This window comes from Nanorana parkeri, unplaced genomic scaffold, assembly GCF_000935625.1.
Source record: "Nanorana parkeri isolate BGI_ZX_2015 unplaced genomic scaffold, ASM93562v1 scaffold755, whole genome shotgun sequence".
In the NCBI taxonomy this organism is placed as follows: domain Eukaryota; kingdom Metazoa; phylum Chordata; class Amphibia; order Anura; family Dicroglossidae; genus Nanorana; species Nanorana parkeri.
This window is the reverse complement of record NW_017307023.1, coordinates 690,116-705,848: the sequence shown is the minus strand read 5'-3', so window position 1 is coordinate 705,848 and position 15,733 is coordinate 690,116. Positions and strand designations below refer to the sequence as shown.

At 41.2% G+C, this 15,733-nt stretch overlaps 1 protein-coding gene across 1 annotated transcript in view; it reads right to left on the bottom strand.

The window, feature by feature from the left end:
• The window catches only part of TTC6 (tetratricopeptide repeat domain 6), a 119,920-nt gene that overhangs the window by 80,997 nt on the left and 23,190 nt on the right, over positions 1–15,733 (bottom strand). Inside the window, exons 6-8 of the mRNA XM_018564481.1 lie at positions 14,103–14,221; positions 9,211–9,372; positions 1,236–1,395 (exon numbers count right to left, since the gene is read on the bottom strand). Of these exons, the coding sequence (XP_018419983.1) occupies positions 1,236–1,395; positions 9,211–9,372; positions 14,103–14,221 (441 nt within the window). The remainder of the gene's footprint in view (positions 1–1,235; positions 1,396–9,210; positions 9,373–14,102; positions 14,222–15,733) is intronic.

Below are 15,733 nucleotides of genomic sequence, written 5' to 3'. Positions count from 1 at the left end.
AAAAAAAGTTGAAAATGTGTTTTAAAATGTAGGAAAATTAAAAAATAATTCAAATAGTTTAAAGAAAAAAAAAAGAGAAAATTAAAAATAATTTTAAAAAACGCTGCAAAGATGGCAGCAAAAGAAGAAAAACAATTGGGCAGAGCTAGCAGTGACAGCTAGCTCCGCCCAACTGTTTCCTATTGGCCACCACCTACCAGAGTCTTCTAGTAGATCCCGGCTAATGAATAACAACTGGTCGGAGCCGGCCGTGACATTGTTGTTATTGTTTAATGACGTATCAGCGTCCCCAGGTCATTTGGGTATGCTGATCTGTCATTACAACAGCTATATTTAAATAGTAAAATGAAAAACTGCTGAAACTCCCAGTAAACAATTAACCAGTATGCTGTCCAATACTGGATTCTCTCACATACGCTGTATTTGTGTGTACCAAGTGAGCTGTATCATGCAGCTAACTCAGGACAAAGCAGGGGCAGATGGCATTGCATCCTGGGAGTTTTTTCTCCCTTGTCTAGACCTGCTCAGCAATATTGTACTGCTGAAAAGAAATCAAACACTGGAATTAACTTAACTTTGTGCAACTGAAGCCAACATTTTTTTTTAGTTTTGGAAAGAGTGGAAAGGGATTAGAGCCCCTGCCAGGTTTTTATTGATGTATGTGTCCCCCATTAGGGAGATTCACTCTCTCTATTTGTCCTGTTGACTGTTATCACTCAACGTGAAAAGAAAAGAAAACCCACATTTTGGGTGGTCTCCAGAACAGTAATAGATAGTAAATCTTCTAATGGGAATACTAGTTTAGGTGACCCTGCTGACCACCAGAGAATTTCTCTCTCCTTGGAGGGATTTCCTCTCACTTCCTGCTGTGGCTATCAAACAGGATGTGAAGAGAAAGCTTCCAGATAGAACACCGATGGCAAAAAAGCTGCAGGAAGCTGCAAGAGATACCTCCCCATCCAACTGCTCCCATCCAAAATGTAAAAAAAAACACTTCAATTCTCCTTTAAGATACAACTAGATCACAAAAAACTTGCAGTTTTACTTAAACTATAATGAGGGTATGTACTATTTGTATTTAGAGCTTGGTAGTAATTTGATAGTACTCTTTCCTCACAGGTTTTTAATTCACTGTGCCTAATGTGTCCATTCCACCTCCAAAAAACTCCCCAAAGCTCCAGAATTGACAGCTTATGTGTGTTCTGTTAAAATAATGATTTTCTTCTGAAGGTTACCTGCTCTCCAGTGAGCTCCATACGAGGTCCTTCCACATAATATTCAGCAATTCTCTGCCACTCCTCCAAGCTCTCTGCACTATGAGGGGGCAGAGTGACAACACCACCCCTCAGGTCCTGTGACCATAGTGTTAACGTTGGGGTCCCATCCTGCAAAGTTCTTTAAAAGAAAAAAAGTTAAAAGATTTACACAATGCATTATATTTTTTTTCTCTTCCAGTTACTGTTTTTATGGTCTGTATTAGACTCTAAAAAAATCCTTCATGACACAGGGTTGCAGTCTTTGTGATTACAGTGATTCTGATCAGTAAACACTAGTCTTTTTTAAAACAAATCTTTATTGTTTTACTTGTAATAGATTTTTTATTGAACATTTTAAAGAGAAATGCAAAAGTACATGTTCCCCAGGCAGTATACAAACATCGAAGAAATAGAACAAATAACTGTTCTCATAGCTCAAAAGAAAAATGATCCATCTCAACATTAACTGAGAACGTAGTAGTAAGAAAACATACGTGCCTATAATGAAAAAAAACTCAGTAAGCAGTTAAAGTACACCTAAAGCCAGTGTAATTTTGGAAAGAGTTATTAAGGGTTGTCAGCCTTGTCAGGATTCTTTCTTTCTAGAACACATACAGGGTTATGCACTAAAGGGTGAAGAGTTTGGAGAAGGCAGGAGAAGTGAACAATCTAGGCCAAAATAGCTGATTTAGAAAAAGTCTCCAAATCAGCACACTTTCTAGTTCAGCTATGTTGTCCTAGATTGTTCACTTCTCCTGCCTGCTCCAAACGCATCACCCTTTTGTGAATAGCCCTGTTAGAAATGAGGCTTTGGATTTAATTATCAATAGATCAATGAGATTGCAATAAAGCACAATGGCTCTAGTGAGGCAGCTCTCAACAAAAGCAGGGTATCCCAAGAGCAGGGGGCCTTGTTTTGAAGAATCACATGTACAAAGTCCAAAGAGCATGCCAAACAAAAAGCCTGAGAGTCCAAATCAGTCCGATGCAGTCAGAAAAACCGGATTGCCACGGAAGCATCAAATATGCAGGCAAACGCACTAGAATGCACTGAAATCCCATTTTAAGCAAAAAAGACCCAACAAAAATGCATCAATTGTGGTAAAATCAAGGTAAAATCATGGATAAATCGCGGCAAAAAGCCTCGCATTGCAGCTGCGCAGACGCACACAGTTCTGGTGTGAACTAGCCCTTAAGGGATTGCTCACACTAAGCCCCAGTGCGTTCCAGCCCGATTAGTGCCGGAATGCACTGGATCGCATTCCGGCTGGCTCACTTTCTTTTGGGGTGAGAGGGGGCGTGGTGGTGCATGCAGCATTTTTTCTGACTCCACCAGACCAGAACACAGGCATTGATGTGCCATGCGTTCCGGTGCGGGCAATCAGAGGGCGTGACTGCCGTGCCATTGACTTCAATGCACCGCCAATCCCCTCCCGCCCAAAACAAAGTGAGCAGCCCAGAATGCGATACAGTGCATTCCTGTACCAATTGGGCCAGAACGCACTGGGGTTGGAGTGAAGTAGCCCTGATTAACCCAGTACCAATCAAACTCAGTACCAATGGAAACAATGTAAGATTTCATAAGTTTACTATTTGTTTTGTAGCCCTCAAGAAGGGGGGGGGGGGTAGTGTTTAATGCCCAAACGGCATTGGCTATACCTGGTTGCGTTTTCCTGAGCAAATATCAGTATTAAAAAAACTTTTGGACTCTCAGACCTTTTGTTTGGTTCTCCCTTTGGACTTTGTATACAAGGATTAGAGAGTTTCACCCTGTCTCTTTGTCCTAGTGACCACTCTAAAATGTTGAGTTGTCACTGGAACAGCAAAAAAAAGTCTTCTAATGGAGATACTTGTTGCATTAACAACTGTCTAAGAGGAGGTTAACAACACAGCACATACAATATGCATTGACATGCGCTTATGATGTGCATTTGGGGAGCTAATTTGGGGTAAATTTTTTAAGATGTACCCCAAATTAATGTCATATGCTGGCGTACAAATTATATTCTTAAAAGCACAAGTACAAAACCCACCCTTTATATACTGAATCAATCATAAGTGACAATCAAATCCTTCCAGCAATTTATGGGTGCAGAAAGCATTTTATTAGGTGGTCATTTAAACCTGGCTTGTTACAGATCACAGCACAGAGCTTTGTAACTGGAAACCATTGTTTTAGTAGTTTGGATAACATCCACAGATAAGCAGACCAGTATCAGCCACTTGGATTGCACTGTATTTGGACAGAGATACTAATAAAACCTGGGAGGTTAAGGATCACTGAGGATTGTCATTTAAAACCATTGTTCTGTTGGTTTGCACTGTGGACACAGACTGTGTGACTGATAGCCAGGCACAAGTGTAATTAAAGCCTGCCATTTGGAAGGTCTTCACCCAGGACAATCTCATGTCATACAGGTAACACAGACTCAGCACCAGAGGTATTAGCGGAGAAAGATTATTTTAGACCTTCTAGTAATTTAATCTATGCATGTGCCGTCCTTGCATGAGATGTTCATATCTTAAAGAGCCGAAAAAGCAAGATAGAGCCATATAAGGGAGGCAAAAGAGGATGTATAAAGCTCTTGAACAACTACTTCTATAGTCTCCCATGCAATAAAGGTGTTTCCAAAAGGATGCCAGATCCCTAACAAGAACATGAAGAGAGGAGTCAGGTGGATAAATCTGGCAATATTCACTAATGATGTGTTTAGATTATTCAGGATGCTGGTACGTTGTGTTAAACAAAGATATATTGTAAGCCTACCTATACATATCAGAAGGTAGTTGGAAGTCCAGACATGACCCAGCGATGTTGAAGCTGCACAGGTGCCAGTCAATCTTTTGAGGTCAGTTCTGCCAACTAGCACTTGTTTGTCAGTGCAGAGTAGAGGAGGTAAGCAGAAGATACTGCAATGATCACTCATCTCAAGCAAGAACAAGGTTTTCTAACCTCCAGATTGATCTGTCAACTGAAGATGAGATTGTTACCCAATCCAGCGAATCCAATGCTTATGGGTCTTTGTTAATGTATGAAAACCTCACATCAAAACTCATATCAACCATATCTGTGTGCAAGGCAGGTGTCTTCAGGCTTCTCAGGGGAACAACATACTATAAGATGGAATGTCCATACTGGCTAAAATACTTTTTTTTGAGGTCCACCAGCTTGGAGGTATCTACTGAAGTCACCCAAGGGCATCCTGGCCACTAGTTTGTTTGTTTTTGTTACAACTTTATTGAAATGTCACAAGTAACAATTCATTAAGTTCTATGGGCTCACTGTGGTGCAATGCGGTTGTACCGATTCTCACTGCGGTGCGCTTAAAAGAAGTACTGCAAGCCGTAGTTTTTTTAAGCGTACACTACCAGAACGCAGTAGCGTGAACTGCGCTCACCCATTACAAGTCAAATTGCCTTGTCTTGTGTTTAGGCTGCGCTTGAAAAAACGGCCAGCGCAGCCCAAACGCAGATGGTGTGAACGAGCCCTGAACCTGACTTTGTCATCTTTGACCAGAGTTGACCTTTATTATTAATAGTGTTACAGAAATGTGGCCATGTAGCAATGAGTAGCAGGTGAATGAAGAGGTATTCTTAATGCTCACCAATTTGTTATGGAGGGATCCTAGCTGGACATAGTGGCTGGTGAAAGTAAACACTCATCACTCACTGGAGCGAGGACATGTGCGGGCCAGTCAGCTACAGACTGATGGCAGTTCTTCACACACTGGGAACCGTGCATCCCCTGCACACGCTTTCCGTAAGGGGCTCTTTGTCTGTCAGGGAGGGGCTGTCATGGATAAGTGATTTCTTAAGAGAGACCACATTCCTACAGGAGAGATAAAGATTGTCAACCAATTACACCTGTCTTCACCACTGTCTGCTAATCACTTCAGGGGCCTCTGTGAGGTGATCTTGTAGTGCGGTCATGGAGGCACTGGGCTCTGTAAGAGTTAATTAAAGATTACCTTTGCTGAGAAAAATATGTAGGCTGCCATTGCTGCTTCTGAAAGGTAGTTACAGCGGTTACAGAAAGGTACTGGGCGTTTTTACCTTAAGATAAAATACAGCTAGCGTTTAGTAATACTTTAACATTAAGAAAATTGTAAGCATGTATGTAGCCAAACTTCAGTCATCCAGAGGCTGAGGAACTACAAGTCCCATAAGGCATTGCAAGACTCTGACAGCCACAGGCATGACATCCAGAGGCAGATACATGATGGGATTTGTAGTTTCACCACAGCTAGAGGGCTGCAGTTTAGCTACCCGATATAAAGTTTAATGGCAAACCAGACTTTGAATGTCTCTACCATAAAACCACTTTCTTGGCTGGCTAACATTTTTTCTTTTTACTATTTCTACGCTGACTACCGCACGTAACTCACTGTACAATCACTGCATCCTCAGTGTACAATCACTTCAAGGGTATCTATGGTCAAAAACTAAAAATAGATACGTATTTCTAAACTGAAGTTCTAAATTTTACCCCACTACTTATACACTGAGTGGCCAGATTATTATGACCACCTGACATTTGTAGGCAAATTATCTATAATTAGCTATAATTTCGAGCTGAAGTTGCTAGAGGGCTAGACCATTATAAATAGGGAAGCAGGTTGTTTACCACCACAGTAGAAGTGATTTTTTTCTGAAGATATGGGTAAACAACGTGATTTAACAGCCTTTGAACGTGGGATGATTGTTGGCGCTCGGAGCCATGAAGCGAGTATCAGCAAAACAGCAGAATTCGTTAAATGTTCAAGAGCAGCTGTTGTTAAAGTGTTTAAAGACTGGACTGTCAGCCAAAAATCTGGGTCTGAACGTGCGAATTGCGGCCGTCAGCGACTAGTCAATGTAGGGGCAGAACGGAGAGTGGCAAAACTGGTACAAGACAACAGAAGGGCAACAGTGCAGTGTCAGATGCCTCGCATCACCTTTTATCATCTCGTGGAGTCACGAGGCCGCCCAACGAAGTCATCTTGTGGAGTCATCTCGTGGCCCAACGAAGTACTGATGGGGTGGTCATAATAATCTGGCCACACAGTGGCCAGATTATTATCCCACTCCTAATAACAATATCCATCTAGAAGTTTGTAACCTTATTTACTGAAGATGCCCATAGGATGTACTTACTCAATGCACTGACACAATTCCACTCAGCTTCGTTAATATGCACTTCCTTGTTTTACAACTCTTACAGAGCCTTCTGAACTGCAACTCAACATCCAAACAGTGCAACATTATCATTGCTTGCTGGAAGCAATGCGTGAGGGGATATGCAGTCTTGATAAATAGAAAATTGCATCACATCAAGCAGCAGGGAAAGAGATGCAAAACACAATGGGAATCCAGGAAGTTGTTGAAAGTGATGGGCACACAGAAGGCATCCAGGGCCGGCCTTAGGGGTGTGAGAGCCGTGCGGCCGCACAGGGCGCCATGGCAACAAGGGCCTGTGGGCGGCTTCTCTCCCCCTCACCGCTGGCCATCCGATATGACAGCGATCCCTCATCCGCCCCCCACTTCAGGGGGGGCGCAGGAGGGAGCGCTGCCTGCTGTCAGGATGGTGGAGCGGTAAGGGGGAAAGAAGCCGCGCCCGCAGCTGTCAGGATGGCCAAGCGGGGAGGAGATCGGAGCCGCTGTCATCCTGTCAGTTTCAGAATGACAGCGGCTCTGTGCGTGGCAGAGTGGGAGATCGGTAAATATTATAAAAAATTATTTTAAAAAAGTGAAAACTGCCCCCCCCCCACACACACACATATTATTAGACAAGTGCGAAGACTAAAAATTAATTTCAGATTAAATGAACGGAAAACTAAAAAAGTTTTCATTTGTTTCATCAAACAAAACACATTTATATGCTATTTTGTATTCAGCCATTGGCGTGTTCTGGAGGCAGGGTGCATGACGTCATATAAAACCGCAGGTGTTGGGGCCGCCATCTTGGTGTATATCTAGGTATACACCAAGATGGTGGGGCCAATATCGGCCTGTGAGGTCACCTGACACCACGCATGCATGGCGTCATGTAACGTCATGCTCACTGCCTCCAAGATGGTGGTACGCATTCACAGAACACGCTGGTAGCCAACATGGCCGCCGCACATTGTCAAACAAATTATTATTATGTGTCTGAATACATTTCTTGTATATTCGGACATATAGTAATTCATTAGTTTACATGTAGCCCGGGTCTGTGTTCTGTTTTTTATTTTTACTTTTCTAGATGCACTTACTTGAAAAAGGGGTCTGCATGACATCCTGACACTTTATTTTTATAGACTCTATTGTAGTTTGACATTTATTGTTTACCTTCTGTTGTTTTATTTGATAAGAATACTTCTATTGTGCCTACAAGTTTAATACCCTTTGAATAAAAGTTTTATTTTTATCATACTTTTTAATATGTTTCTTTGCGGCTTAAGAAAATAGGAGTCTTTAAATGGTGCGGATATTGGGGAAAATGGGTGTGGTTACGGGGGTGTGGCCACTAAAGGGTGTGGCCACTGAGGGGCGCTGTAAAGCTTTCTCGCACAGGGCGCCTAAAGGCCAAAGGCCGACCCTGAAGGCATCACTCACTACATAAAAGGGATTTTTTTCAAGTAAGCTTTAATGGCATTATCAAAAACAACTCTAGTATGTATTACTATCACAATGCTGATGCTATAACAGGAGAGGATATGCTTTGACTTTCGAACTCCTTCAATTAAAACGTCACTTCCCAACAGTAAAAAAATTAATAAATCATAAAATAAAAATAAAAAATGATAATAAAAAATGTAAAAAATTATTTTAAAAGAGTGAAAACTGCTCCCCCCCACACGCATATTATTAGACATGTGCGAAGACTAAAAATTAATTTCAGATGAAATGTGTATGTGTAATGCCCTGTGCGTTGTGCTGTGGCTGTATGTGTGTTGTGCTGTGTGCGCGTTGTGCACTGTGTGTGTGTGTTTGTTTGTGTTATGCAGGGCAACTGATGGCGAGTAACTTTGAAGGCCTGGCTAGTAGCTCAGGACCTGAAATTTTGAGCCCTGCCATATTATATGTATGCCATATCATATGTATGCCATATCATATGTACTAAATGACAAGTACCCTTAATGATAAGTCTGTGCAAAACTATTATATGTGCAGATGGCAAGTGACTGAACACTTCAAGAATCAAAAAGCTACCATCTCCAGAAAGCTATAAAAGGATTTTAGCACATTTGATTACCAATTCTGAGGTTTCCCATAGACACACAAAAGGAGCATGGCTAGCTATGTAGGGATGATTCATCCAACCTCTAGCAGATACAGTAGCCAGTATGTGACGTGGGTATAACATTTGTGACAAATTCATGCAGAAAGCCGCAGCGTACATGCACGGTATAGTTTGGAATATTTCTACAGATTTGGCCTACGAGTTATATGGTACTGAGCAGGACACACAATATAGATATAAGAACATAAGTAAAACATATACTGAAATTGCTGGAGTAAGATATAAAAAGTCCATCTATGTTTTACAGGAGATTACAGTGCTTGTGTACATGTTTATTTATTTACTGTATGTCAGCTAAATATTTATTATTTGTTTTGCGCTATGTTTTAGCAGGTGGCAGAGATTTAGGCTCCTTTTCACATATTTACAGGCTTTTATTAGCCCCTCTGTTGTAAAAAATGGGTTCTTTACAGACTTCAGTCAGTAAAGAAGCTAAAATGGTTCCATGGATGACTCATCACAACAACTCTTTGTCATGAACCATCCGTTATCAGGCAGCTCAGTCCAAAATTTTAGTACCCCGCTAGTTATCCCACAGTGCTCTAGGAATCTTTTGCCGTGTATTAAATGTTGATTTGTATAATAAAAAATGTATAAATATAGGAAATAACATTTAAAAACAATAAATAAATCAAATTGATTCAAAACCATTACAGTGTCCCTTTAAGATTGATCAGTTAAAGACATTACCGCATTCTTTCTTTTGAATCATCTGGTAAGACTCCGAGGTCAGTGCAATGGCCTCTTCTGTTCACCGTGTGCTGCACTCTTGATGCCAGCTGCAAGTTGCTTGGTAGGACATGGCTGGGGGACACGGTGCAGAGGTGATGGATTGTTTGATGTGCAGCAGATCTGGAACAGAACAATAAAAGTCTAAAAATGAATATAAATTGTAAGGAAGCATTGATTCAATCCAAATGAAATAATGAAACGGCTTTTGTGATCACTTTATGAGGTCCAATTAATCCGTGGAGTCAATTTCTCAGCTAACCAATTTGAGCTTCCTTACAAAACATTTTACTACATTCAGTTTGCTGGAATAGCACAGTCATCACATGGAGAATTAACTACCATCACTTCCTCTGCAACCGTATTAAAGAGAATGTATAGCGCATTTGTATCTTCTTATATACATTATGGTCAGTGCTAAATTATACCATTTTAAAAAATATTTTACTTATAGATTTATGAAATATTGTATATGAATATTACGTATTTTCAAATGTAGCCAGCAGGTGGAGCCTTAGGCTCCCTATTTTCGACCTCTGTACCTCCTGTTTGCTTTCTACAGAGCCCAATAGCTCAAGCTGAAATTTACACTCACAAGTAGTATGCAGTGAGACCTAACCTTGCGTGATTGCACAATGCTTCAATCGCATGCAGTTGATCGCTACATGATGCTACTATATGCTAATTGCTTACTCCATAGAGATATATTTGTTCTGTGTACTAATTAATTGCCACATCTGTTGATTAATTGCTATCAGCACGGCTGAGCTATTAGGAATCTCGAGTGTAGCTCTAACCTAATGAGGTGACAATTGGTTAAAAAGGAACTAAACTCTGGAAGCTTTGACCAACAAAGGCAGGAAGAAGGCAAATGACTAGTCACCAGTATTCCCTGTGGTCTCCCTGCAGATGATCTTTTCCCAGATACTGACTTATCATGCCTTATTCTGCACTGTGTCTCGGTATGGAGGAAGCCATCTTGGTAGAGGAGGCTTTGCTTCTTCATGTCAGAGCCTCCTGCAAGAGAACAGTGAGCAGAACAGTAGAGACATCACCAAATCTCACTGCAAATCTCCCGTGACTAACAGTAAGATGCAGCAGTACCTTAGATCTCACACTGCAGATATACAGCGGTAGACACAGGAGTGCCTAGGGACCCCCCAAGAAGTACACTGACATTTTCAGAAGTACAGATGCTCCTCGCTTAACGACTTACCTGTTTTGCGACCACTCGCACTTACGACCGACCTCCGAGCTACCTCCGACCTCGTGCGCCAGCATCAGTGCGACGTGTCGCCGGGGGAAGTGACGTCCTCCAATCTTCACTGCGGGTCCCAGTGAGTAATTTCATTGCCCGATGTACAGTACACTGTTCGGTACTGTACATCTGCAACGCTATAGAGTACTGTACTAATGCAGTACAGTACTGTATAGAGTTCCTCGCTTAACGACCAATCCGTTTAACGACCTGGTCGTAGGAACGGAACTCGTAGGAACGGAAATGTACACATTTTTCAGGATAGTGCTTAGGGACAATTAACATTTCTAAATCTTTCCTACAACAAACCAAATCTTTTTATGTGCATATCCACTTTAAATCTTTCACTAGCAATATAATAAAATCACCCATGTAGTGTAGCTTAGATGAAGTTTGGGAAAAATTCTTATTTTTATGTATTGTTAGAAAAGCAACTACTTATTTAGACTACAATCTGCCACTTTGCCGGTAATAAAGGTAATGGTTGGGACCTCTAAATTGATCAATAAAAAGCACGGTGCCACAAAAATAAACAATTTTAAAACTGAATAGTAAATAGCATTTACGGAGCCTGAAGCATTCCACTAATGTCTAGTGTTTTCCTTCTAGTGGAAACCATATAGCTGGCCTCAACTGGGATGTCACCCTGTCACCCGAGTCCTTTCTCTTAATGACAAGGCAGGAGCGTCTACAATTGGCACAGTCAGCCTGACAGCTGCCCCGGGAAGTTTCCTCATTGGCAAACATTCCCAAAAGTCTATCATCAGAAAAAAAACAAAAGTTGTTTTTGGTATGTTGCAGGTAAAAAGGTGCATGTTTTTACAGCCTCACGTCTCCCCGCTCCAGCTATTTATCATTCTTTTTGTGTGAAGACAGAGGAGTGCTGTAGCTCTGTGTGTGGCCGATCTCTCCAGAATGCACAGCAGAAAAATAGTTTTTGCTTTGTGAGTGCGGAGCGGGAGTGGTGGAAATGTCAGTGAATTGATAATATGACAGTAAGCATATACTGAGGAAATGGAAGGGGGCTGCCATTGTCTCTGCTGATATTTGTGTAAAATCTGACCTAGCTGAAGTCTACCACAGATTACTGCAGATGAGTAAGGACATATACAGGGTCACCTAAATGCCAAGGTGACTGCTTTAGAAAAGCAGGCCTCCTTCTAGGAGTCTTGGAGTGACTTAATGAAAGCACTTTATTGGTTCATAAAGTTCAAAGACTATTGTTCAAAAATCCTATTCTACTCGAGCCAAGAAATATTTGGAATTGATCTCTTACTAGCTAATGATGTACTACTGTTAAAGGGCACATATATCTGAATTAAAGTTTATTTTACATAAGAGATCATTTAACCCTTTCGCTGCCAAAGACGTACGTCGTACAGAGCTACAAAAGTGCTTCCAGCTGGCCAGCTCAGTACGTCGTACGGACCTGGCATTTACAGTTCTACTATAAGCTGATGGTCGCCTTAGCGACCATCAGTGAAAAAATTGCAGAAAATTCAAAAATGGCTTGGCCAGCTGATTTGAAAAATGTTCCGGAGGGCTTGGCAGCGAAAGGGTTAAAGGTTAAGTTCACCTTTAGGACCATGTTTCATGCTATACTCACATTCCATGATACATCCATACAAGGACCACCCCATCCCCCTCCCCCATGCCCCACTTACTTGGATCATGGGGTTCTTCTCACGGCAGGCTGCTGCTGTAATTTGAATTTGGTGCGGCTGTGCACGGCTCCTGTCCTTTGACAGGATCTGTGAATGGCGACACTTCAAATCCCATTAGCCACTGCAGAAGAGGGTCTTGTAGTTTTCAATGCAATACAAGTGTGGTGACGTCACCGCACTAGTAGTCAATTTATTCTTCCACCTTTCCATGTTCCTGAATGTCAGTACCAAGGTACAGACATAGACAAAACGAAGAGTCTGCAGGAGCCAAAGTATTGCTCCTGTGATCTACTGATTATCTTTACAATTCTATACTGGCACCAATGCAAACAAAAAATGTATAAATGCACATTTTGTCTTTTATGAAGAAGTGTGCATTAATTATTGTTTCTCAAAAAGGACGCTGCTGATAACTTCCCAAAAGCCTCCCAGATGATGACAAGCTCTGCCAATAGTTGCTGGGACTGAAGGGTGTTGCTGTTAATGACTTGATTGGTCCGTTCTCGTTCTAGAACGTGCTACCAATATGATAGCTTGAGCGTGATAGTCTGTCATTAGAAACATTCCTGTCCTTTTTTTTTTTATTGAATACTGGATGTAACACATTTGTCCACTAAACAATAATAGCAGAATCTGGAGCGTTTTCTAAGTTACCTTCAACTCCCTTACATTTAAAGAAGAAACTTCTATACAGGAACATATGGAGGCTGTCATTACTGGCCTCACCTTCTGAAAATACTACTTGCCTGGCAATATATCTGATCCAATTACTTTACTGTTTGTAAAGTAAGGGAGGTAATGCTTCTGGCTCATGTATTTCTGGGCAAAAGAGCATGTTTAGTACATGCAGATTTCCCCGTGTTTTATTTTTACATTTTACAAACATTGCAAGTACAGAAAAATGTCTGCTAACTTGTTAGTGGTCCAGAGAACCTCTGCCTTTCTGTTTGACTTGACAACAGTGGCTTTGCTGCATAGTATTGTTCACAGCCCTGCCCAGTTTACTTTTGCTGGACTACAGAACACCTCCTTTGCCTCATCCCCATAACATAAGGGAGTAGTGTTCTCTAGTCCAGCAGAGAAGAGCTAAGACAGGGATGATAACACTGATGGAATTTTAGCCAGAAAAATGTATTTTAGCCAGAAAGAGCCAACCAGCATGTTCAGAGGAAGGTCAGTAATAATAGCCTAAAATCTTAGGACATATTTATTTATTACAGAAATTTATATAGCACCGCCAATTTACGCAGAGCTGTACATAGTTGTACATTCACATCAGTCACTGTCTTCAGGGAGTTTACAATCTAAGGTCCCAATCGCACATGCACACATATACACACACAGGGCCAATTAACCTTCAAGCATGCCTTTGGAGTATGGAAGGAAACATGCAAACTATTTGTACATAGTGTCCTGACCAGGATTTGAACTGGGGACCCCCAGTGCTGCAAGGCAGAAGTGCCAACCACTACGCCATTGTGCTGCCATGCTAATATCAACTACATTTCTCAGTCAGCAGCTCCTAAGCCTCAGTACTAGACATGGAGGCCAATCCATAATGGTGCCAAGCCAATAGCAGCATTCCTTTTGGAAGAGTACATTTGCATACATTTCCAAGAGACAACTACCAGAAGTCTCCCTATTTCAGCATTGTACTCTAGTAAATACATTTGTAAAAAGACAATATCTTTTATTTACCTAAACTAATTTAAATACATTTACAGAAACTCTGATTATGGATACTGATTGCATAGGTACCTGTCCCTCATTTGGTTTACAATAGTATACAAAAAGTTCCAAATCAGCCAGCCAAGGGTAGGACAAACAATTTTGTAAAAAAAAAAGGTAACACTAAACAGTGAGAGTAGACATGAAGCAACGGGTCAGAAGATCTACTTATCCCTGATCCTTAGCCCACTTATAATAATTACTCAGTTCTCGGTTTCCAGGTGGCAAGAAGAGCCACAGGAGGGTGTGTCTTGGCTGTCTCCCGTCTTGTCAGTGGCACTGCATCATCCCCTTTTACATGAATGATGTCCGAGATGGTGACCTGGAGAAAGACAATGCAGTCAAGACAAAGGATTCAGAGGTTTAAAAAGGGAAAACAAGAAATTTCCAATCGGTAAAAATACAAACAGTTGTTCTTTCAGCGCCTAGTAATTACTAGCCCTGCCCCTCCTTCTGAACACAGCCAGGCAGTCGCCACTACTCACAAAAGCTATCTGACCCTCAGTGTCTGCTTTACAAATAGTCTACATAAATAGTATACAAAAAGACTATCGTACGCAGTGCGACAGAAGTGCATATTGCCTGACTCACTGAAAAGTATATGTAAGCGTATATGTATGTATATATACATATATATATATATATAACACATATATATATATAACACATATATATATATATATATATACACACACACACACAGTACTGTGAAAACGTTTTAGGCAGAATGCTTTCAGAAATAAAAGTGCCATTAGTTTATTTTTATCAATGAACAAAATGGAAAGTAAATGAACAGAAGAGAAATCCATAAGAAATCAATATTTGGTGTGACCACTCTTTGCCTTCAAAACAGCATCAATTCTTCTAGGTACACTTGCACAGTTTTTGAAGGAACTCGGCAGGTAGGTTGCTCCAAACATCTTGGAGAACTAACCACAGATCTTCTGTGAATGTAGGCTGCCACAAATCCTTCTGTCTCTTCATGTAATCCGAGACAGACTCGATGTTGAGATCAGGGCTCTGTGGGGGACAAACCATCACTTCCAGGACTCCTTGTTCTTCTTTACGCTGAACTTAGTTCTTAATGACATTGGCTGTATGTTTGGGGTCGTTGTCCTGCTGCAGAATAAATTTGGGGCCAATCACACGCCTCTCTGATGGTATGGCATGATAGATAAGTATCTGCTTGTATTTCTTAGCATTGAGGACACCATTGATTCTGACCAAATCTCCAGCTCCATTGGTAGAAATGCAGCCCCAGACTTGCAAGGAGCCCCCACCACTGTTCTGCAGACATTCATTATTGTACCGCTCTCCAGCCCTTCAGCAAACAAACTGCCTCCCGCTACAGCCAAATATTTTACATTTTCCTGCACCCCAGTTCCTATGTTTTCATGCATAGTTGAGTCGCTTAGCCTTGTTTACACAGCGGAGGTATGGCTTTTTGGACGCAGAAAAATGGCAGCAGGTGCTCTGGACTGATGAGTCACAATTTGAAATATTTGGCTGTAGCAGGAGGCAGTTTGTTTGCCAAAGGGCTGGATAGTGGTACAATTATGTGTGTCTGCGGGCAACAGTGAAGCATGGTGGAGGTTCCTTGCAAGTCTGGGGCTGCATTTCTGCTAAACTGTGTGCAAGTGTACCTAGAAGAAATGAAGAATTGATACTCTTTTGAAGGCAAAGAGTGGTCACACCAAAAATTGATTTGATTTGGATTTCTCTTCTGTTCATTTACTTCCCATTTTGTTAATTGATAAAAAATAAACTAATAACACTTTTGTTGCCGAAAGCATTCTTACTTTACAGTATTTTTTCATACCTGCCAAAAACTGTT